Source organism: Theropithecus gelada, chromosome 15 (genome assembly GCF_003255815.1).
Source record: "Theropithecus gelada isolate Dixy chromosome 15, Tgel_1.0, whole genome shotgun sequence".
Classification (NCBI taxonomy): domain Eukaryota; kingdom Metazoa; phylum Chordata; class Mammalia; order Primates; family Cercopithecidae; genus Theropithecus; species Theropithecus gelada.
Window position 1 is genome coordinate 62029846 of NC_037683.1, and position 24286 is coordinate 62054131.

The 24286-nt window shown below is 38.4% G+C and overlaps 1 protein-coding gene and 1 pseudogene across 2 annotated transcripts in view; one reads left to right on the plus strand and one right to left on the minus strand.

Moving 5' to 3' along the window:
- The window catches only part of SLC24A2 (solute carrier family 24 member 2), a 265252-nt gene that overhangs the window by 137263 nt on the left and 103703 nt on the right, over positions 1-24286 (plus strand). Inside the window, exon 3 of the mRNA XM_025359798.1 lies at positions 23058-23096. Coding sequence (XP_025215583.1) covers positions 23058-23096 — 39 coding nt within the window. The remainder of the gene's footprint in view (positions 1-23057; positions 23097-24286) is intronic.
- LOC112608129 lies at positions 18541-19923 on the minus strand (annotated as a pseudogene). The gene has a single exon (XR_003115949.1). The product of XR_003115949.1 is annotated as a transmembrane protein 230 pseudogene (transcript).

Genomic DNA, 24286 nt, shown 5'->3' on the forward strand with positions numbered 1-24286 from the left:
AAGTGAGGAAAACAGTGAGGACTGTAATTTAAATTTAAACAGGCTAGAATTGGAGATAGAGGGCAGCAAGATGAATTAGAGCACAAACCTTGAATCTAGACTGCCTGAGTTCAAATCTCAGCTTGTTCACTTACAATCGTACGCACTGGGCAAGTGATTGAATATTTCCCTTTCTCACTTCCCTCATTTTTCCCATCTGTAACATAGGGATGAAAACAAAACTGATCTCATAGGTTCACTATAATTATTCAATGAGTAAATCTATGTAAAATACATAGACCCTGCCAGGCACTAGTAAACAATAAATGTTACCTTTAAAAATTACAAACATATCTACTTAGGCTGGATGTTCTCATCCCTCAGAAGCCAATCTTCTACCTGCATTCATGTGAATTGGACTGTCCTAATAACTTTATATATTGGCTTCCAGAAGAGAGCAGAAATGAGCAATTCTAGCATCATCTCTCCCCACCACCACAAATGCCATTACTTCTATCGGCATTTCTAATACTGCACCTTATTCTCAACATGTAAATCTTTTCCTTTCAATGGGAGATGCTATTACTCACTAAGCTATAAGTTCACAACTGAGATGTTGAGGTGAACAGGAATGTCTTTAGTTGTGAAGTGTGTCAGACGCAGTTTATTATTCACAATGACTCAAGCGCCCAATTTCATCAACTTACTTTTACAAATAAGGGTAGTGTCCAAGTGATCTCAATACCTTCAGTCCCACTCAGTTGAGTTCCAATGAGCTTCCTCAAGTAGGAAGGAAGCAAAGATGTGAAATTCTATTGAATCCTACAGTCTGTGGATTAAACACATCACATGATGGGTATATCGATGCACAAGTGTCACACATGTCAATGTCACCCTCATGTTTTGCAGAAAAAAATTTAAAGTTGACAACTGCTATCCTAAGCAACATGTTAATAGGGATATATTACAAGTTCTTTGCCGACTGGAGAGGCATACACAGATGTTCACAGTTATTTTGAGTAAATATATGTTACAGAGAGAGAGCTCAGACATGACAAGTCTGCCTACTCCAAAGGACGGAAGAGAGTTTGGGGCTGTTATCCTGGACACAGTGTCTGTGGTAATAAGCCCTTCTCCATCGTCTGGCACATCTGGACTAGGCTCACTTGCTGGCCCATCAATAGCAAACACTCTGCATACAGAAAAATATACCCCAAAGGATCTATGCTTAATTTGCTGCCATTTTAGGTACATGTCAATCAGTTATTCAGATTTAATGGTGGTACCCATTAAGTGTGGAATATCAGGGACTTGTCAAAAAATAAGCTAAATATACTTGATATGAACAAGATTAAAAAAAAAAACATGAAACCATCTGGCCTGAACAATGGCTCCTTTGATCTCTGCAGATCGTTCAGTGGGAAAGAGGGATTATATGTAATATTTTTATGCTATAGAGAATGAGTTTAGTAAAATGCAGGTGTGAGTAAGATAAATATTTATAATTTTAAAATGGGTAGCATTTAGATAAAATATTCATATTAATAGGGTCATGACAACTTACATTTGATATGCAAAGAGCATTCAAAATCAGTAGTTACTAAACTAAAATTTACTGGTTTTTATCACTGAATAAATTCACTGATTTTTTATAAGGCAGATGATTGATGAATTCATTCAGATATGTTTAAAAAAAAGAATACTATCTGTAGAAGCAGAATCTTGCAGTCACACTGCATGAAAAGTCATAGCGTCACAATCTTATATAAACCACTCTCAAAGGCAAATTAAACAACAAAGCAATCTATCAAACAAACTCTATTTGGTCAATGTAAGCAGGACCCATAGGCATAACTACTCGTTAAGTGGCCTCTGCGTTAGTGAACTTGGCTTTCAGAGGAGTATATATGCTTAGCATGGAAAATTGACCCTGTGATTTTGGTACACTGCCAGCTGGTGTCGTCAGCCCTATGCAGGCCATGGATGCTAAACTCATACATGCTGAGCTCCAGCTGAGCTTTGTCACCAACCCTCTCTGCTCTGGCCCCTTTCAGACTGATGACTGGGCACATCTTCACTGAGATCACTCTGCTCCCTCTAATACTAACTAGCTGTACCTACTAAGTTCTGCTGGAGTATTTCCCTCTCTGGTTCCAGGTCCAGCTGTGCAGACCCAGTTGGTAGGATGAGAGAGAATATGTGTGTAAGCCTAAAAGCTGGGACATCTCCTAGTCCCTGTCCCCCCTGGAGAGGCCCAGACGTATTCCAGCTCTTTCCACTCTGCAGCTTTCACCTCCCCAAAGACAAGCCAGTCTCTCCCTATACCCTGACATGGGAATTTAACACTCCTACTCACACATTCTTCCCCTCCCTCCCAATGACTGCTCCTTCCACTGAGTCAGACCTACCCTAATGTGTGCAAGCTATACCCTTAGTAGGCCTACTGAGGTTGATGCTGATTTTATTTAAAGAAAAATGAAGGCACATTTTGGCAAAATTGACGGGATTTGCTGGTGGATTGGATGTAGGAGAAAAGGAGAAGAAAAGAATAAGCAGTAATTTTTTGGCTTGAACAGCTGAGTAGAATGGTAGTGCCATTCTCTACTGGAAGATAGATGGAAGAGTAACAGGTTCGGGAACAGACATAATTTCCAGTAAACATGTGTTGCTTTCATAGTCTAAACATATGTATGTTAAGTATTCAGAGATGTTTAACCCTGTCTTTGCTAAAACTACAAAAATTAGCCAGGCATAGTGGCACGCGCTTGTAGTCCCAGCTACTTGGGAGGCTGAGACAGGAGAATCGCTTGAATCCAGGAGGCGGAGGTTGCCGTGAGCTGAGATCACACCACTGCACTCCAGCCTGGCCGACAGACTCCATCTCAAAAAAAAAAAAAAGTTTAAGCAACTTAAATTAAAAAAGAAATGTGAAGATGTTTTGTAATATCTAAATTTGTGATTGAACTAATTGCAACAGCACAGAGAGAAAGACATCTTTGAAAGTGAACTTTGGTTTTGTTAAGTTTGTTATGCCCACGAGACATTGAACGGAAATGGTGAGTTGGCAATTGGAATTGGATATGCATATTTGAAGGAGATAAATTCAGAACTAGAGATTATGCTGATGGAATGTAAGGCCAAGGGATTGTGTGAGAACACAAAAGGGCAGAGTTCCCAAGACTGAAAAGTTGGTAAAGTAGAAGGACAACCATGAGAGAATCAACAGGAGTAAGCCACATGCTAAGATGTCACATAGATATGCAGACAGGGACGTGGCCACCATCTTTACATCTGAGTGGTCTTTGGTGACTTGGTCTGAACCAGAGCAAAATCACTAGACTGATCATCAGCCTCCTAACTATTCTCCCAGTCCCCACTTTAGATCCCCCGCCAAACTACACAGCAAGCAAAGCCCACTTTTATAACTTAAATCCTATCAGTCATTTGCTTTAAAACTTTCATTAGCTTACCATTTGAACTTAGAATAGAATGTAACACCCAGGGCTGGAATTAGGGTAAGGTGAGGATGGCACTCAGGCACAAAATTTAAGGGGCTACCCAAAATCTTGGTCATCAAGATAAATATTTGAATGTAATATTTAAAGAAACAAATTAGCAAACTACAGCTCATGAACCAGCTGCTTATTCTTGTAAATAAAGTTTTATTGAAACCAGGGCCAGGATTAGGGTAAGGTGAGTAGGGAAGATTCAAGTGCAAGGTAAGAGCTGGCTTTACTTAAAATCTTGACATTTTGTTCATTGTAGATTTTATTTTGCACTAATTTTTATTTTTTGAAATATTGCATTATGTCATTTATCTATAATACTGAGTTTTTTGGTACCGCCTTAAATTTTGTCCAGGAGACAAAGTGAGGCATTCATCTCATCCTTGTCCTGGCTCTGCCAACCCCTTATCAAGGCCTATACTTTCCAGTCAACTTGTGTAGCTTTTATGGTCAGAGAACATAAATATTAGTTTATGCTTTCAAAATTTTTTAAACAACTTAAACCCAAGTAATATGAAGGTGTTTTTTGTAGCAGTACAGAGAGAAAGGCACCCAACTTTAATATATGAAAAGATAAAGATTCAACTTATTTTCCAAATGAATCTGCTCTTCTTTATGCAGTGAGTACTCAGCAAGGCACATGGATTAATAACAGCAGGAGAGCCATTTTTAGATAAAACTGATGATGCTTTCATGGAAAGGTTCCAGGCAGATTAAAATTGTATAAGACATAATGCTTTTTGACTGCTTAAATATGTTATGGTCATAATTTTATTTTGTGATTTCAACAGAGAAAAAAGGTTTTCCTTATTTATTAGGTTATCAACTGAAAGAACCAGGCAGTTTTAATTTCTTCATTCATCTAATAAACTCAAGTTACTATGCTGAAGCATGAAGGATCTTAGAAATCCATTCACAAGCATATTTTTAAGAGGGCATATGGTTTGGGGCTTGATTAACAGAATAAATATTTGTAGGTTTTCCAAGTTAACAAAAAACTGTTTTCTTTCTCTTAGTCTTTCCTGCCTCTACTATGCCTTATGTTTTAAAGGTTGGTTTACTTCCTCTGTGAATATAACATTGTGAATAAATGAATTCCGCAGAGCTTATAAACCATTGGCTCTCATCTTAGTTAAGCTTTTATATTAGAGGAGATGTGTCTATCTCAGTTTCCCTATGTGAGACTTGGGAATTGCTAAGGCAAAATGCTGTCGTCATTACAGATGGCAATAGGTTATCCAGATATTACCAATATGACCCTTATGTCCATACAAGATTATTGGTAAGAAAAACACCTGGGTGTGTCCCATGCACATACACAGCCCCAACATACCTGCCTCCCTGTTTAGTGGTAAGTTCTGTCCTCTGACCAGATGATGGCTGGCATGGTGGGGGGCAGCTGGCAGGGCACCCCAGGCTTGTTCAGATGGCAGCTGGGCAGAAGTATAAGGACCTTCTGGAGGCATGCAAGGCTTCTTGAGGACTAAGCTGAGAAATTCTACCATATTCTGTTGGTCAAAGCAAGTCACAAGATTAATCTAAAACAAGGGGGAGGAAAACAAACTTTACCTACTGATAGAGGGACCTGAGAAGTCACCATTGCAAAAGGACTTCATTCTAAGGAAGAGAAGAATTGCAGCCATTTTGCAAACTACCACAATTAACTAATAAAGTTAGAAAATCCACTCAATTACCTATAATAAAGTGGTACTTTTTAACAAAGTTATTATGGAGGAGGAAAGGGAATGAAGATCTGTGGGAGAGAATCTTTGTGTTGGGGGCAGGGGGGAACTTGCAACTGCAGAATAGTGATCATTTGATAAGACCATGGAGAAATTGAAGCAGATTATGTTCCCATCTGGGATGATAATGATTGACTTGCCCTGTTCTTGATATTTATGTGAAACTGAAATAAACTGAAATTGTTGGCCTAAGCTTCAGAGCGATTCAGGATTTGTTCAGAGGTAGAAATTCTAATTTGGCTACCTGCCATCTCCAAGTTTAGATAGCTAATTGCTCCAGTTGGAGATTCTTATTTTATTTTCTTGTTTCTGTTTATTGAGTGCCTGTAGGGATCCAAGAATTTTATATATGTCATCTTATTTAATCTGATGATTAAACAACCCTCTGAGATAGCTGTCATCCATGTTTTCTATGTGTAGGTACTGAGGCTTAGAGCCCTCCAGTAACTTGTGAGGGCCACAGAACTAGTCATCGGTAGAGTCATGACTCTTTAAAATATTTCCCCTTATTCTGAGTGTCGTCCTGTAGCTTTACCCTTTTGAATTATACTCCATTTTTAATATTTAATATTAGAAATAAAAATGTCACAATCTAACTCATTGGGAAATAACTATTCCATTACAAAAAAAACAAACAAAATAGAAATTCCCTTAGATCTCCCAGGATGTTTAAATGCTTACTTGTGGATTTTTTATTCAGTAGAGAGAGCAGGTAGAAAGAAAGTATTAGAATCATCTGCCAAATGAATATCCATTGGCAATAAAGGTAAATTCAACTTACTAAAATTTGATTTCCTGTAAAACCAGTCAAGAATGTGTGCATTGACTATAAGAGGGCATTGGAGGAAAATAACCTTTTTCTCCAACTCATTGCTCTCCAGTGGTCTGAAAGTCTGTGCCCACACAGAGGTTAACAATTCTCCAATCTCACCTGACCTATAACCTCAGGCCTGCAGGGACGAGACAGCCCTGGGTATGGCCCCCAACTTTACAAGGTATTGCATCTGAGGCCTTGGGCTATTTACTCTTCTTGCTGAGCCTGTCTTTCTCCAGCAGTAAAATGGATTGAGAATCCTTATGGAGCTATAAATATTAAATGAATAATGCATTTAAATCAAGTAATTTGAATGCTAAGTGTTATTGATTTCTCTCTCACTGTACATTTTTCAACAGAAGCTAGCACAAAATAAAGCACAGCAAGCAAACTACCCCCCAGTACAGGTGGACTTCACTGGTTGATTGTTCTTTTGCATTTGTGTATTCCACACCTATCCTCTCCCACCACATATTTATAAAACAACAAAGTGTGATGGGAAACGGCATTTTACCAACACAGGTTCTAATCTCAGCCCTGCTCACTGAGTAAATGCTGTCTTTATGCCATCCGGTTGCTCCATCACTTTGAGCTTCACTTCCTTCCAGTTGTGAAACAAAGATGCTAAGGAGATACTGATCGTTCTAAAACTAGGAAACAACTATGTGAAACAACTATGTAAAACACCACACACTGTGCCTGGTACTTCTCCATGCCTTTATTTCCTTTGGTATTTACAAGGAAGTGTACCCATTTCCAAAATGACCAGTCAGGTAAAAAAGAGACTTTTTCTCATTTGTTTTGGGTTTTTCTGCTTCCCCCTTGTGCGTTTTTTCAAGGTGAATGCAATCACAGATGTAAACCACCCTCAAGACTACCAAAGCCTACAGAGGGGCAACGGTTAGAACAAACACAGTTGGGCAACATTGGTGCCTGATACCCAGAGCAGACCTCCGGCACCCTGCCCAGTCTCTGCCCACTGAATAGAGTTGGACCACCTGCAGTGACATTCAGATCTTTTTCCTGAAGAGCTTGAACTAATTGAGAACTTGTCAGTGTGAGTAAAATACTTTGTGCTGCCTTCTGCTCTGTTCTTTGCCTGTGCCAGAACCCATTTCAGTGGCACCAGGCTGTCAATTGGATGGGCTACATGGGTCCTTTTGGAATTCCTCCTCTCCATCAGTTAGCATTTGATACTAACACTATTAGTGTTATTTGGATATTATTTAGGCTTTCAAGATACATACCCTTTGGATGCTGGAAGATATTCCAAATAATTTTTCCCAATAATATTCCAAATAATATCTTCCAGCTTCCAAAGGGTATTTTGAAAGCCTTAAATCAGTGATTCTTAATACTTTTAAGACTCTGATGAAAGTTATGGACACTCTTCCCCCTGCCTCCTAAAAGTTTATTTACACACAAAACTTGACAGTGTCAGAAATTTCACAAACTGTCCCCCCACCTAAATTCAGACTATAGTTTCCAAATTAAAAACCCTAGCACCGGCCAGTCATCATGGCTAACACCTGTAATCTCAGCATTTTGAGAGGCGAGGCAGGTGGATCACTTGAGATCAGGAGTTCGTGACCAGCCTGGCCAACATGGTGAAACCTTGTCTTTACTCACTCTGTCGCCCAGGCTGGAGTGCTGTGATGTGATCTTGGCTCACTGCAACCTCTGCCTCCTGGGTTCAAGTGATTATTCTCCTACCTCAGCCTCCTGAGTAGCTGGGACTAGAGGCACCCACCACCATGCCCAGCCAATACCAAACAGCAGTCAGCAAATGGGTACTTTTGTCTAGAGCAATTTTGTTTTTAATGAACTAAATGACTTTTGTTGATTTGCCCTCAGGGGTTGGTTGCAAAGTACGGAAGGGAGGAGATCTTAACAAATAAAACAGATACTCTGTATTACATGTATTTAATAACTAACCATGGGGATAAAAGTGTAAACACCAAGAAGATTAACCATGTCAAAAAATAAACACCAGTAGTAGATGTTAACCTGCTAAGGCAAGAAGTCACCTATTGCATACATACAAAACGTGCACACATGGTTGTTATGACTATATAGAAGAATGTCCATATCCTGAGAAGATAAACATATGAAATGTTTAAAGGCAAAGATGTCGTGGCGTCTGCAGTTTACTTTAAAATTACTCATAAAGAATTATTAATATAGACGTATTGGTAAAGCCAACATAGAAAATGTTAAAAATGAATCTAATGGTGGAACTCTGGCTATTCTGAGCTTTTCGTATGTTTTAAATTTTTCATTATAAGAACTTGGAGAATGAAAACTCATTATTTTGAGAGAAATGTCAACATAAGCACAGTCTTTCACTTCGGAACTGGATTTTCTTTCATTGGCAAGTGTCATTTTCCCATAGGTCCAGTATATTTTTTTTGTAAGTTAATTAAACCCTTTCCAAAGATATCCAACATTCCTATAATTTAGTAAGTAGTAAACTTTCAGTGATAATATTATGCAGTATTGTATGATTATTAACAACATTTAAGATGCTCTCTGGGCGATAAGCTTATGCCATGGGACCTGCTACAAAACAAAATGCCCACCAGAACCATCTTGAGAAGTTTCTATTGGCTAAAGCCAAAATTTCAGAGCCAGCAGTAACTAAGAAAAAAATCTTTTTAATGGGATATTGCTCATGTCATTTTTCCCCTAATTCTAGAACAGATTTTTAATTCCAACAATGAAAATAGTGCTGAACATTTGGCCAAGAAGTTGGTGCTGACTATAATATATAATATCAGTACCTCCTGGCTTCATTTGACAGTAATGCAGTGAGGACTTCCAGAGCACATCTTTTCCATCTCTCTGACTGTGAGGCTACATCTGTTTTCAATAGTGCACAATTTCCGTTGCTCTATTGACAGATAACAGATAAGATATGTCCTAGGAGACCACAGCTACTGTCTGGAACCAGAATTTTTATTTTAAGGGTAAATCTCCAGCATCATCAATCCATTACTACTTCATCAGCAAAAATTGGGTGGTAACCTTACTTAATGGTAGATCTCAATTTCATCTCTATTTTTGTATCTTATACTTTATAAGATTAGATAACTCTTGTCTTAACAAGATTAGAAAGATGCATGACATTGAAAATAATCATTTATTTTTTAAATCATGTAGTTTTTGTTCAAAGCAATGCTAATGATTAAAGCTCCAGGTTTCCCTAAATAGTTCCATAAAGATTAGATGACTTCTATTTTCTGAATACATTTTGTTCTGTCCCACATAGAGGGTGAATTCAGTGTGTTTTATGTTTACTTGGGGAATGCAAAGAGAGATATATGCCTTAGAGCAGGCAAATAAAGTCATTAAGAGACTGTGGTTTTGGCCGGGTGCAGTGGCTCACACCTGTAATCCCAACACTTTGGGAGGCTGAGGTGGGCAGATCACCTGAGGTCGGGAGTTTGAGACCAGCCATGACCAACATGGAGAAACCCCATCTCTACTAAAAATACAAAATTAGCCTGGCATAGTGGCACATGCCTGTAATCCCAGCTACTCAGGAGGCTGAAGCAGGAGAATTGCTTGAACCCAGGAGGTGGAGATTGTGGTGAGCTGAAATTGCACCATTGCACTCCAGCCTGGGCAACAAGAGCAAAACTCTGTCTCAAAAAAAAAAAAAAGAGGCTGTGGTTTCAAGTTAGGTTGCCTGCATTTCAGTCCCAGTACCTCATACTACCTGTATTGCTGTGGGCGAGTTAGTTAACCTCACTCAGCCTTTTACCCCTGATCTTTAAAATGGGTATATTTGCATCCATTGAGGTACAGATAAATATATGGCATAATACCAATGGAAAAGCCATGGGCAAAAAATGGACCTTGACATACAATTATAAAACATCTAGGAAAAAAATTAGAAAATCTTCAACACGGAACACTAGGAGTGTTCACTAAGTTCACTAAGTTCTTCACTACTACAGGAGTTCTTAGACTTGCTACCTAAAACTGATCCATAAAAGGAAAATTTGATGAAGTTTAACCTCATCAAAATTAAAAACTTTTGCTCTGTCAAAAACCATTTTTAGAGAGTGAAAGTACACATTAAAGACGGGGGAAAATATTTGCAGACCACATATCTGACAAAGGACTTATATCTAGAATATACAAGGAACTCACAAAATGTAACACTAAAGAAGCAAACAATCCAATTAGAAAATGGAAAAATATATACACAAACATTTCACTGAAGAGATACACAAATGGCAAATAAGCACAAGAAAAGATGTTCAACATTATAAGCCATTACAGAAATTCATGCTAATACTACAATAAAGTTGATCACCTGTAACCCCAGCTATTCAGTAGGCTGAGGTGGGAGCATTACTTGAGCCCAGGAGTTCAAGACCAGCCTGGGCAACATAGTGAGATGCTGTCTTTACAAAAATAAAAATGAAAATAAACATCTATGATACCACAATGAGATATCACTGCACCTTTAGAATGAATAAAATTTCAAAATGGTGATAATATCAAATGCTACTAGAAAGCAGAAACACTTCATCATGCACACATTGCTGAGAAGAATGTAAAATGTTATAGCGCTCTGGAAAATAGTTGGGCAGTTTTTTAAAACAAAACATGGTCTTACTGTATGATCCAGCAATTGTACTCTTGGGCATATAAAATTGGACATGTTTACACAGAAACTTGTACATGAATATTCATAGCAGCTTTCGTGACAATAGCCCAAAACGGTAAACTATCCAAATGCCTTTCAACATGTAGGTCATTAAACTATGGTATAGCCATACCTTGAAATATTACTAAATAAAAAGGAACAAACTGTTGATACATACAATAACTTAGACCCTAAGGAAATTATACTAAATGGAAAAAGCAAACCTGAAAAGTATACATATGACATTTTTCCATTTATGTAACATTTATGAAATTATAGAAATTAGTAACAGATTAGTAGTTACCAGGGATTAGCAGGCAGGGGTGGGAATGGGTGTAGACAGGGGTGGCACAAGAGAGTCTTGTGATGATGTTATAGTTAATTATCTTGATTGCAGTGGTGGTTACATGAAGCTACACATATAATTAAACTTCTTAGAACTACACACACACTATGCACAAGCACAAATAGGTGCACATATAACTGGTGAAATCTGAATGAGTTCCATAGATTGTACCAATGGCAACTTCCTAGTTTTAATGTTGTACTATAGTTGTGCAAGATGTTATCACTGGAGGAGGTTAGGTAAAGGGTGTATGGGACCACTCTATACATTTTTTTACAACTACCTGTGAATCTATAATTATTTCCAAATAAAAAGTTATTTAAAATGTTTCCTAATAATACCTGCCATAATCCCACCTGGGATTATGAATGAGCATTTAGCCCAGTATTTCAGCTGTAGTTAGTGCTCGATAAAGGTCAGCAAAGATTTTATATATTAACTGCTGCTGTTGCTACTTAATTGGAAGAATGTGTCTTGGAAATGAGATTCAGGTCAGAATATACACTCCGTGAAAGCAAGGATTTGGGCTATTTTGGTCACTGTTTTATCCCTGCACCTAGAAAAACATAGCACATATAAGATGCTCATTAAACATGTGATGAAGAATGAATGGGTGATTTTTTAAATGCCATGAAGGAGGATATTTGGCAAATGGAGCAAGAGGGAATAACATGGTAATATCCCAGCTGAGCACAGATAAAATGACAATTTGCCTGGACTCCCTGTGAGAGCAAAAGATGGCAGATGGGGTGAAGGGAGTGAGCTGAGATGTTGAGGATAAGTTTGAATCTTAATTTGACTCACTCTACCCTAAACTGCATCAACCCCAGGGACAATTGAGAAGGTAACTGTCCTCATGTCAAGCCCCACTAATGGGACTCCTAGTCCTTACCATGTACTCTGTTTTCCAGGGTGGCCAGGTGTATCATGGTCAACACCCAGTGGAACTGTTTCTTCCTGCCACGTTCTCCACTTCACTGCATGGTGGGCCTATTCCATTCAACCCTTTCACCAGCCGAAACAGAGGACCCCTACTGCACTCACCTCAGTCATTAGTAGTACAGGGCTGATTGGACCACCAAAAGAAAGACTGGCTCTCTCAGGTTAAAGGACCGATACAACAGTGTCTGGGCACAGGGTCCCAGGGACGAAGCCAGAGAATTTTTTAATGACGCCACCCACTCTGTATTAGTCAAAGAGTTTCCGCTGACCCTGCTGTAGGCCCCAACACAGGACCCAGTCACCTCAATTCTTTTGTGCCTCATGGTGAGTTTCCTGCATGTTTGAGAATCCTCCTTCCTTTCAAAGCTCTAGTCTCACCACTTGTAATCAGCAATCAAAACTTCTGTATTTGCAGAGCATCTGTGGGGTGGAAGCACACTGGTGGGCAAAATAGGAAGTATAAAGATGTATAATATGTAAAACCCCCTCACTCAAGGAGCTTACAAGTCCAACGAAGCAAGCAAAATGGCAAACACAAGCAATCGGGAGCATTGTGAAATGATGACTTTAAGTAACAAAGGAGTTCAAAAAGAGGGGGTTTGATATTGTTGCATTTCCACAGGAATGAGGAAACAGTAGCCTGGTCAGAGCACACATCCCAGATACCTGGGAGGAGACTGATTCAAGAAGCAGTGGGTCACTCGCAGTATCAAATGCCAAGAGGAAAGTGAGACAATTCAGTGATGGACTGAGAAGAAGCTATTTACCTCCAGTCTCATTATGGATGAGCATATGGGCTCATTAAAAATATATAAGATCTGATTTAACTTATTTATTATTAAACATGCATTTACTGAGCATCGAGCACCACTATGCTAGGTACTGTGGAATAATATCAAATGAAATAGACATGGTCTCTGCCCTCAGAAGAGTGCTCAATAGTGAAAAAGAGAGAGATGAGACAAATAATACAAAAGAATGAACAAGGGAGGAAGTGGGGAGGAGGGGACACACAGTGGGAATGGAATGTGGAAGTAGCCAGGCAGTGCTTGAAACGAACTTGCTGCGTTCCACTTTTATAACTCATCTTCGTGACATGAATGAATTTAGCTTCCTCTTGGCCTCTCTTGAGAAAAAAGAGCGATCAAGGAGTGAGCCTGGTTCTCATTATCAGTGCATTTTCAACGGAAAATGTTATATGCTTGATATTTGTGCCCTTTATTTTTCCCCAAGTTTACTTAGATTTGCATTTATATCATTAAATATTTAAATTGGGTTTATATGATGTTTTGCTTCCTGGAAATTCCAAAGCTAAATTCAGCAAATCTGGCGTCTGTATTTTTCTACCTACATGGAAATTGTGCCAGAGTCCTTTTGGAGTCAGGTACTAATATAGTATCATTGAAATTTCTGAGATTAGAAGTTAAACGTGGTGAAGAATTAATCTGCTATATTAATGAGACTGCACAGTTTGTAGCTAGAAAACTGTAAATATGAAAAGTTATATATATCAAAATCACTATATTACATTCAAATTGAGGGTTTTGTTCTCTTTGAGATTCAGGGTTTCTTATTTTTTAAAAAAATCTCGTCTTTTTTTAAAATAAAAGATTAGCAAAAAAAACTTCTTACCGTTAATATTATCTAAAATTAAATTACACCTTCAATTATATCAGTTTTAAAATGCATTTTAAATATCTAATGCCCTTTGCTCAATGAATTCTATTAATGTATGTGTTGTTTATAATTTTATAGACACAAGCTTGTTCTTTATACTTTTATAGTCTTTGCCAGCTTCTCTCCAAACAAGAATAGATGCTAAATCTAGAATTAATAAATGTGTGATAAAGTGTGATTACAAAAGTAATGATTAGGCCACAGGTAATCCTCTTAAGTATATTCTTAAATGTAACACTTAATTTTAAGTGATCAAATAATGAGTACCTATCCTTTCTATCTAGTTAATTTAATGATATAACATATTTATTCTGAAATACAGGTTCCATAAGGACAGATATTTTTGTCAAGTTTGGGCCACACCTAAATCCTAGGAACCTAAAAGAATCCTTGGCCATATATAAGTGTGCGATAAATATTATCAAATAATTACTGTTAAATGAATGAATGAATTTTCTTTATTCAAAACTTGCCATTCACACTGTCTCACTGAAGCTTTAAATACCAAGAGTGATTATTTTCATTTTTTGAGCTTGTTCTTTCCCTGAAACAAAGAAATAGCACTAGTTCCTTAAAGTGTCAGAAATAAAGACTGAGCCCACCCGAACTTCCAAATAAACTAAATATAGAATAATGTATCATGACCGCAGTGATAACGGGGACCACCAGGGGGCCCCTTTTTTTTCCCACCTATTACTGAGCTATCAACTCCTTAATACAAGTCAACTTGATATATGGAGCAACTCATTTGCAGTTTTACTTAAATCTGTGCCGTTCTGAAGGCATAAAAAGTGCCTCTGTGACCTTCAAGAGACAGAAATAATAATAGTAAATCATGACAATAGTAACTGAGTCTAAATAATGATGCTGGAAGAGACAACATAGCCTCTGTAACTTTCTCTACTCCCAGATACTAGTTCTTTGTACAAAATGAACACAAATAAAAGCTTTCATTCTAAATTCACAACAATCACTTGCCACTATTTTCTCACCTCCATTGGAAGTCAGAGCTCATAAACAGTTCTTAATGTACGTGAACTGTTTTTTACTATATTTGAAGTTGTGTTATCTGCAGCTTCCTCACAGGTCACTGCAAGGAAAATGCCACTTTCTCATTTCCCCAACACTTAGGAAGGCTCTGGAGCCCAACCGTCTGAGTTCGTATCTTAGCTCTGCCACTTGCTGGCTATGTGGCCTTGGACAAATTGTCTCAACTCCATCAGCCTCAGGGTCCTCCTGTGTTAAAAGGGGGAGTATGTGTTTATAATACCTATAATTGTGAGGATTCGATGAGATATTATATATATATAACATTTGGCACACATTATTACTGAAATCTGCCTCATTTGCTACATAGTATTCTGTAGTTTGTTCCACATCAGCATTTGATGGACCTTTTTAAAAAATCACATCTTCCAGGCTTGCCCAACCCGCAGCTCGCAGGGCACAAGTGGCCCAGGACAGCTTTGAATGTAGTCCAACACAAATTCTTAAACTTTCTTAAAACATTTGAGTTTTTTGTTTGTTTGTTTTAGTTCATCAGCTGTCGTTAGTATTAGTGTATTTTATGTGTGGCCCAAGATAGTTCTTCTTCCAGTGGGGCTCAGGGAAGCAAAATGGTTGAACACCTTCTGTCTTAGGCACGTTCCTTAAAAGAAGTAAGGCAACCAAGACTTAATAGATGAATGCATATTGCGTTCTTTACTAGTCAAAGGAAATCTGTGTGACTAATGCCAGAACACCACTAGCAGATTGTGTTTGATTGGCGTATCAAAATTGTTCATTAGCAATTGTGAGAATTGCTAAAATGGTACAACAAAGTAAATTAAGAACATCTGGATTTTTCAGGGGAAGGCAAGAGATAGCAGTGGTAGTTGGGTTGTTAATTCCTAAATTAAATGAATTAACACTGGTGCTTAGTAGCCTAAGTACAGAAATAGCCTGAGGCCCTTCTTGCCTCTCTTTCTCCATTTGTAAGATAAGGATTACTGTCTTCTATGTACGTACTTAATAAGAAAGATTAATTAGTCCTTTAAGAGGTAGACTTAAATAATCACCATTACTATTAATTTACCCAGTGGCACAAGCAGCTGAGGAGCTCTGGTAACTGACACAGAAGCACACAGTTCTGTTCTGCCTGGGTGCTCTCACTCACCCAGGCCTCTTAATTGCATTTTAAGTAGCCACAGTTAGGGACCATGGAAGGCACAGAGGTGAATCCTGTCCTCAAGGATCTTACAACTTCCAGGATTAGAGAGGTTAACTGAAGAGGTTGGGTAAAATATATTAATACATTCCATATAGCATATCAATTCTGTGAGAGGCATTGAAATAATTCATTTTTAAAAGTTTGTGCTAATGTTCCAGTGGGGTGCACAAGATAATTATTTGGGATGCAAGAAAAAAATATTAAGACTTCTATTTGTTATCTTTTTTAAAAGAGGGAGGAAATTAGTCCATGTTTATATAATGGTTGACAGTAGCACACAGATACATAAGTAGATAGTCTGGGAACAGTGGCTCACACCTATAATCTCAGCACTTTGGGAGGCTCAGGTGGGAGGATCACTTGAGGCTAGGAGTTCGAGACCAGTCTGGGCAATATAGCAAGACCTTGGCTTCTAAAAAAATTTTTTTTCTTTCGTAATTATCTGGGCATCATAGTGCTTTCCTATAGTCCCAGCTACTTGGGAGGCTGAGGCAGGAGGATTGCTTGAGCCCAGGAGTTTGAGGTTGCAGGGAGCTATGGTCACACCACTGCACTTCAGCCTGGGCAACAACAGAGCAAGACTCTATCTGATAATGGTATATGATCAAGAAATTTTGGAGATTCCAATTACAATTGGAAGTCACCCTGGCCCCTTGCCTTACTGAGTATTCCATATTCCAAATTGTTCTTTAAGTGTCTCTAAACCGTTTATCTTCTACTCCTTCCATATTGGTGAAGATACCTATTCTTCTCAAACTTTTTTCTACTATCTCAAATATTTCATGATCATGAAGATTATTCAAACAAATCATCAAAAGGCTTTGCTTCCAAAATGTGAGCTTTCATTACCACACTTCTTACTTAGATGATTTCTACCCCTTCTGTCCATCCCAGTGTATTTCTTTAAACTGGATTGTAAAGTGGGTACTCCTGCACCCTGGGCTGTCCTCGTCAGCACTTCATTGTTCTCTGAGATTCCTTCTTTGCAGAAGGGCCATGATTGTGGGATAATTACCCAGCAACCAGTCAAAGTAATTTGAATTTAAATATTTCTTTCTTTCTTTAGGAATTGATTTAATCTCCCCTCTCTTAATGTTTTAGGGAATATGTTAAGACACGGTAAAAGGAGGGAGGAAGAGATGAGTTTCCATCTGACTAAGAGGTGGTAGGGTGCCTTTCCTTTTACATTGCAGATCTGAGGCCTTTGCACCTTGTATCTAGTCTTTCAATAGGCTTTGAGGTTTATTCATCTTTAACAAGGAGAGACATTTTGAATGTTTTTATTTATTACCATGGTGTATTGAAAGAAAAAGGAAACATCATTTTACACTTTCATATTAATTTTTTAAATGAAAATCAGTCATTCAAATCATTCCTCACCAAATCTTTCTGAATTCTAAGACATTAAAATTCATGTCCATTGGAATATTGGATTCATATTTTAATCATGGGCATATTTGTTTCCAATTATATTTTTGACAAAATAATTATATGTTTAAGTTTATTTCTATAGACTTTATAATGCTTCCAGGTCCTTGGCATAACCCATTGTAGGCACATTTTACAGGACTTGGTGGAATGTTAAAGTGGTGGAAGTTTATGGCTGTTACTTAGCTTTTGCAACAAATTCCTTATTGTTCCCCTATATCTGATGCCACATCATTGACCAAAAAAAAGCATCCCTTAGTTTACACACTTGTATTTTGGCCTATGAAGTCTTCATGGTGACCCATTTGATCATGTGATTTGTAAGTAGATAATTACCAGAGTGAACCATGGACTTGTTAGTATCCTGTTACTGAGTGGCACTGAGGCAACTGCACTACAGTATTGGCCTAATTTTTATGTGTGTGAAGTGGGACTGGGGGCCTGTATGTGGTGAAAGGCTATATACAAAGTTCCATCAAAACTACACTTTATAGTCAGCAAAATCATTTCTGGCTTTCAAGGATCAAAGGAAGAAAGAAGATTTAAGGACGCTGGACTGATTTATAGCGTCAAAATACTATCTAAATGGGCTATGCATTTTATTATATGGGGTGGAAGCATAAATGGACAATTTCAAAACACCTATCAAATAAGTAGCAAAATTCCTGTATAGAAATGGGATTTCTGGCAGGGCACGGTGGTTCACTCCTGTAATCCCAGCACTTTGGGAGGCCAAGGCAGGTGAATAACCTGAGATCGGGAGTCCAAGACCAGCCTGGCCAACATAGTGAAACGCTGTCTCTACTAAGAATACAAAAATTAGCTGCACGTGGTGGTGGGCGCCTATAATCCCAGCTACTTAGGAGGCTGAGGCAGGAGAATTGTTTGAACCCGGGAGGTGGAGTTGCAGTGAGCTGAGATCATGCCATTGCACTCCAACCTGGGCAACAAGAGCAAAACCCCATCTCAAAGAAAAAAAAAAAAAAGGAATTTCCACCAGGAAGGATAATAGAGATTAAAGACATCTTTCAGTTGCTCAATTTAAGTGCAATCACCATATGACTAATTTGAGTCATTGAGAAGAGGGCCAGTTTAATTGAATAAAGGTTTGAATTACAGAATATTTTCTTGTAAGTAGAGAATGGCCTGACAAAAGTCTTGCTTTCATGAATAGAGAGGGGAGTCTGCGTTGGCACACCAAAACCCTGACCTGAGACCTTCAGGATGCAGTTTATTAATTTTTTTTTTTTTTTTGGATTTCAACATTTTGATTTCTCTGGAATATAAGTCACTTTTTGCAAGCTAAAAAATAGAATCAAACTAAGGCGATCTAGTCCTGTAGGCATCCAGGCTGATCTTTGGAATCATGAGCAGAATGATGGCATAATACAAGGTGCTAGCAATAGGGTTATAAACTCTAAATGATAACCACTTATCTACGTGTTTCATTAGGAAACAGTCAAAAGTCCAGCCATTAAAGGAATAATCTACAGAACATTTGATTTACTAGGGACAAAATGATCCAAATTGTATGCTGTCCAATCTACTCGTGAACTGGATCAGAATGGGCCAAGGGCTGTTAAACAGAGAAAGTATTTACATTTTGAAAAGTTGCTCCACAGGATAAAAAAATTCCTGGTTGCTGTCAATAAGAAAGCAAGTAAAAAAACATTACAGATGAACTCACTGATCTTTGATTTTACTAAAGCCTTCCACTGGAACATGAAGGTAGGGATAAGTGTAGAGGATAATATACTCAGATATTTTTTAAATAAATTACTTAGTAATAAGAAATTAGCCATACTACATTCTTCCATTTGCTACAAGAACAAATTGGCAATGAAGACTATTTAAAAGAAATGCTCAGCTCTACAGAGGGTGATGGCAGGCAACACTTTTCCATTACAGAATAACCTCTATTCTTCCATGATACATATTCCTGTGGAAAAACTTGTCAGGAGCTCTTGCCAGGGCCAACGGATGAAAAACAGAGCATGTCCTAATTAGCTACTGCAGGTTCAGTTAACATCTTTGGGAAGGACCCGTAAAATCTGGCCATTATTTTCTTAAACATCTGCAAGCTGCAGAATTCCTTAATCCTTAGCTATAGTTTCTGCTAGGTATCTTAAAGCTGGGACAGTTCCACTGTGACTCTTCTCCTCAGCTATTAGGTGGGTGCTAGTCATCAAAGTCTGGAATGTCATCATAGGAGTAACCACGGTAGCCTTTGGATGCGTAGTAAGTGATGTGCAGGTGGTAAAATCCGCGTAGGAACACCAGAATGCCAAGGATCAGGACTGGAACGGCTGGTCTGCCCCCTCTTTGCTGATGTGGCCTGACAGCTGGAGGGAGCCTATAATAATGAGAAAGGCGCCAATCAAAAACAGCACAGTGGCAAGTGCGATGGCCTTATAAGGGATCTTAGGAGGAGTTTTCTTAAACTGAAGGTCAATGTAGCCATCCTCTGTGCTGGAGAGCCTTGAATATTTCACTTTACTCCTGGGGATTCCAGTAGCCAGGTTGGTTTGGGACAGCATCATAACACGTTGACACAGCAGAGCGCCGCACCAGGCCGCCCGCACACCCAGAGCTCACCCACGGTTGGCAGTGCCCGAGGTCGCATGGCACAGCCCGCTTAAGTGCCCAGTTTATTCTTTTAAACAATCCTTGAAGAACTGCTGTGGGTGTGCTATGGATTGGCTTAACATATTTTTTTCCCAGCTATAGGAAATTTATTTCAATGTATTCATTAAATTTGTTTATAGGAATTTGTTAAGCCAATCCATAGCATGCTGACCACCAGGAATTGGGCTTTCATATTAATACAGCCCAAATGAGTGGTATTTTGGTGTGTTTAAAATTAAGGGGGTTAAAAAGCAAAATGCATCATAAGAATGCCAAGATTAATCCTTAAAGTCACGTTAGTCTTCTTTTGAGGAAGTTGTCTTCTGTAACATCCCATGGGTTAGAATAAACTTGCCATGTATTTAATGGCCCTGAAAATAAATTCACAACACTAGGCCAACCCAAAACCCACTGGCTATACATATTAAAATCATTTCTTTGTCACCTTCACTAGTTACTTCCCGTGTAATTAAACCCCTTTAAAACTGAATTTGTAACATAATCAGCTGCATATTGCCAGGACTGTGAGGCTGCTTCAAGATGCAATTAGAGCAAGGCTAAGTCAGGTGAACCTCGAATTATCAGTAGATGTGGGTGAGCCCCTAGAAATGGGCAATTACCATCATATGTCACGCTTCTTATCTCTTTTGCAACAGGGCTACATAAAAGGAAAGTAGAGGGGTGTTTTAATGGCCTCTGCTGCCATTTGTGTGTATACCTAAATTTACATGTTATACCCTGATGTATATTCATGTCTGCAGATTACACTTGAAAGAAAACGAATGATGTCAACTGCAGACATTAAACAGTGGGACATTTTGTAGAGAATTTCAGGCCTGTCTCTGCGCTCAGTTTTTTCTCTATAGAATCTATGTACTAGGCATTTTCCTTCCACCTTTTATGTTTTATGATCTTCCTTGCTGTGAGAGAAAAAGGAAGTCAATAGAGTAGATATTTTTTTCTTCTTTTCAGACCAAAAGACAGGTTTGGATTTTTTTTCCTTCCTTAAATAATGTATTGAGATATACTTTTTAAAATTCAAACTCTCAGCTGGTGACGTTTCTGCCCTTATAAAGCCCACCTTTTTCTCTCCCCACTTTCATCCTATTCCTTCATGTTCTGTGTTATCACCGTGGTATCAATTCCAGCTCATAATTATTGGTCTCCCATTTAGCCACAAGGTGTAAATTTGCTAACTGACCAGGCATGCTCTGACAGTTAATCTCAATGTATGTCTAAAGGCTGAGCTTGCTGCCCTGGAAGATTTCCCTGGGGGATTGCTCTGCAGACTGTGAGGCCATTTGTTGAGCTGTCGGATGTGGAAGGAAAGAAAAGGAGAGGACCTGCCAGAGAGAAGCAGGATCATACAGTGCCTTTCAGAGGAAAGTGGGGAATCAAAGGCCAGTTTCCTGTCCACTCCAGTTCCACAAGCAGGCTCTTGGGAACTAGGGCATCAGGACATTTCCCTATTAGCGTTTTTAGAGAAGTCACCGAGAGAGGGCCCCCAACCTGAGGATTAAGGCAAATTTAGTGGTGCCCACAGGCTGTGCTCAGAAATTACCACCAACGCAGAACCCTTCTGTTTATGTCTGAGACTTGCAAGTTCTTCATAAAAATGCTTGGAACCAGAAGGGCAATAAAAACACATTGGTATTGACTCCGGAATCCAAAAAGGTGTCTACAAAAATCAAAATTATTGAACATCTAATTGAATGTCCACAAAATATTTAACATCAACCTCACTAAGTATTAAATTTCACCTTCTTAAAAATCCATTACATATGAAAACAAATTGTAGATTTGATTTTTTCACTTTGCAAGATTTTGAGCATGCTAATCCTAACTTAAATGAATGGCACATAGCAAATAATTTGAAATTCAAAATTATAAGAATCCCTTCTTTTTTTTTTTTTTACACAAAACTGTATATTTTAGGTGAATTGTATATTTTAGATGGGATGTGGGGACATCTTAATATCTTTACAAGACACGTGTGGAAGACCCTAAAACAGAAAGCCTAGAGCACATGAAAGTTTTAAAACAGCTCTGCATCTGGCTACTCTCCTCCGAGTATGTGATTATTCCTGAAGACAGACATCTGCTCAGACCCCATTGGGGAGGACCAGAATGCCAGATGGGGGAAGGGTTCCAGTTTGTTCTTGCTGTCTGCACCTGTAGTCGAGGTGAAGTGACGAAGGTGGTGTCTAAGCATGAGGAACTATTCACCAGGCACCTGTATCTCGTTGGAAAGATCCCAGGGTGGTGCCCGGTTCTGGTGAAGAAGGAGAGTTCCTATTGAGTTGAGGAAGTAAAAGCTGTCCAGGTGCGTCGTGTGGGTAGAATTACACTGCCCCCTTGTCTGAGTTGCGTTCGCTCCCAGCAGATTACCAGGCCTTTATGTGCCCTTGTGTTCTAATCCACATTTCTCAACTGGACAGAGACTTCTATTTAGAATAGAAAACTTGAGGTGAGGGAGCAGAAGAAAAGATGGGTTATCTGATTGCCATGTGGGATGATCCTAGTCTTTAATTCAGTGGCCTAACTTCTGTGAACTTTATTTTATTCACAATACCTGGAGCAATGAATGCTGACTCCCCCCAAAACATATAAAAGATGACATTTCTTTGCAATTCCATCCACCAGTAACAACCACTAATAACAGTTTGGTATCATTCTTGCAGAATTTTTTTATTTACATGCACTAAAGTATTATTAATTTATTTTCCTTTATGAAATGAAACAATAAATATTTATAAATGTTTAATTTTTTCAGTTATCAGTAGATATTTTCCATGTCAGTACATGTGAATTACCTCATTCATTTTAATGATCACATAGTATTCCACTGCATGGCTGGGCCACAGTTGACTTAACTGCTTTGTATAGCTGGACATTCGGGTTGGCCATTAAACTTTGACCTTTCAGGAGAATGAATCATGTACCTAAATAAACCATTATATTTTGGCTAGAAATATATATCCTCAGTCCACTGTTTTGGCTTAACTCATCCCAGGAGCAGAAAGAATGAACTCTTCCCCTATACTGATGCTTGTTATTAAATGTAAATGCCATATGTGACTCTTCATTTATTTATTTCTTTGTCTTTTGTCTTTGCCTTTTTCTCTTATGCAGCCATCTGCAGCCAGAGACAAGGATGAACCGACTCTACCGGTAGGAAGCAGTAGCTTTGTCTGTACCTGCTTGTGTGCCTGTGGAGAGTGTGGGGCGGGGTTGGGAGTAAGAGGGGTTTGTGTGCTCAACACATTACTCTCTCCCTTGGAATACTTAAATAGTCTAACCCCTGGTGTGTACTTCTACTCTGTGCTACAATTAGTGATGACTGAATTCTGGCATTCATGAACACATGTCTTCTGGGACTAGGTTTCAAAATTTGAATTTTCTCTTCCATTTGGTATGAACTTTTGTAGGAGTTGGAAGAGTGAGATATTTCCAAATTGCATTCCAAGGGATGCTGAACTAATATTTGGGAGTAGTGTGGGATCTAATGCTCAATATTTGTTTTCTTTGTGTATCTGCATGCACATACTCTGATTGGAAATTTCTTTTGGTCTCATCAAAAGAAATGCTGCATGAGACCTATATATTTAATATATACATAATACACAAAAGAATGCTTTCAGTACTTCTCTAGATGTAATCTTTTTCAAATGAAGATCTCCACACCAGAGTTCTTCCAGTTTCTCAGAATAAGGACCATAGTAGTTATGACAAATTATTATTGATAAACCATTTCTGAGTTCCTGTTTAATTAACACATCACATTTCAGATTTTGCAGCATAGTAAAGAAACAACCTTCAGAATTCTTGTGTTCAGCCATCAAACAGTGATTACATTTCCATTTTATTCAGATCTCCTAAGCTTGCTCCTAAAATATTTTGAAATTTAATCATCTGAATCCTCTATAACTAATAACAAAATGCATTTTAAAATGTTTAAGACTTTCAAGGCTAAAACAGTAATAAAGATACATATGACCCTGTCCTTCCTCCTGTAATGCTCAGGGCAAAGATGTAACATTGATTAACAGCCCATAGAATGTACCTGATCCAGTACCAGAACACAGGCACAGACTCAATCTCTTCTATTAAGGAGCCATAATCTGGTTCACCATTGAGACACCAGTAATCTCCACTAAGTTCTTTTCCAACCCTATTGAACTGGCAATATGATTTCCAATAGAATGTCATAATAAATCACACTAAAAGAGCCAGATTTCTTCGGGTATCTCATAGTGAGATTTTACTCGTACTTTCTACGGGTTTCATGTTTGTCTCCAACTGTGTGGACCATGATTGTTAACAAGTGTTTTACAAAATAAGATCCTACGGATAATAGTTTG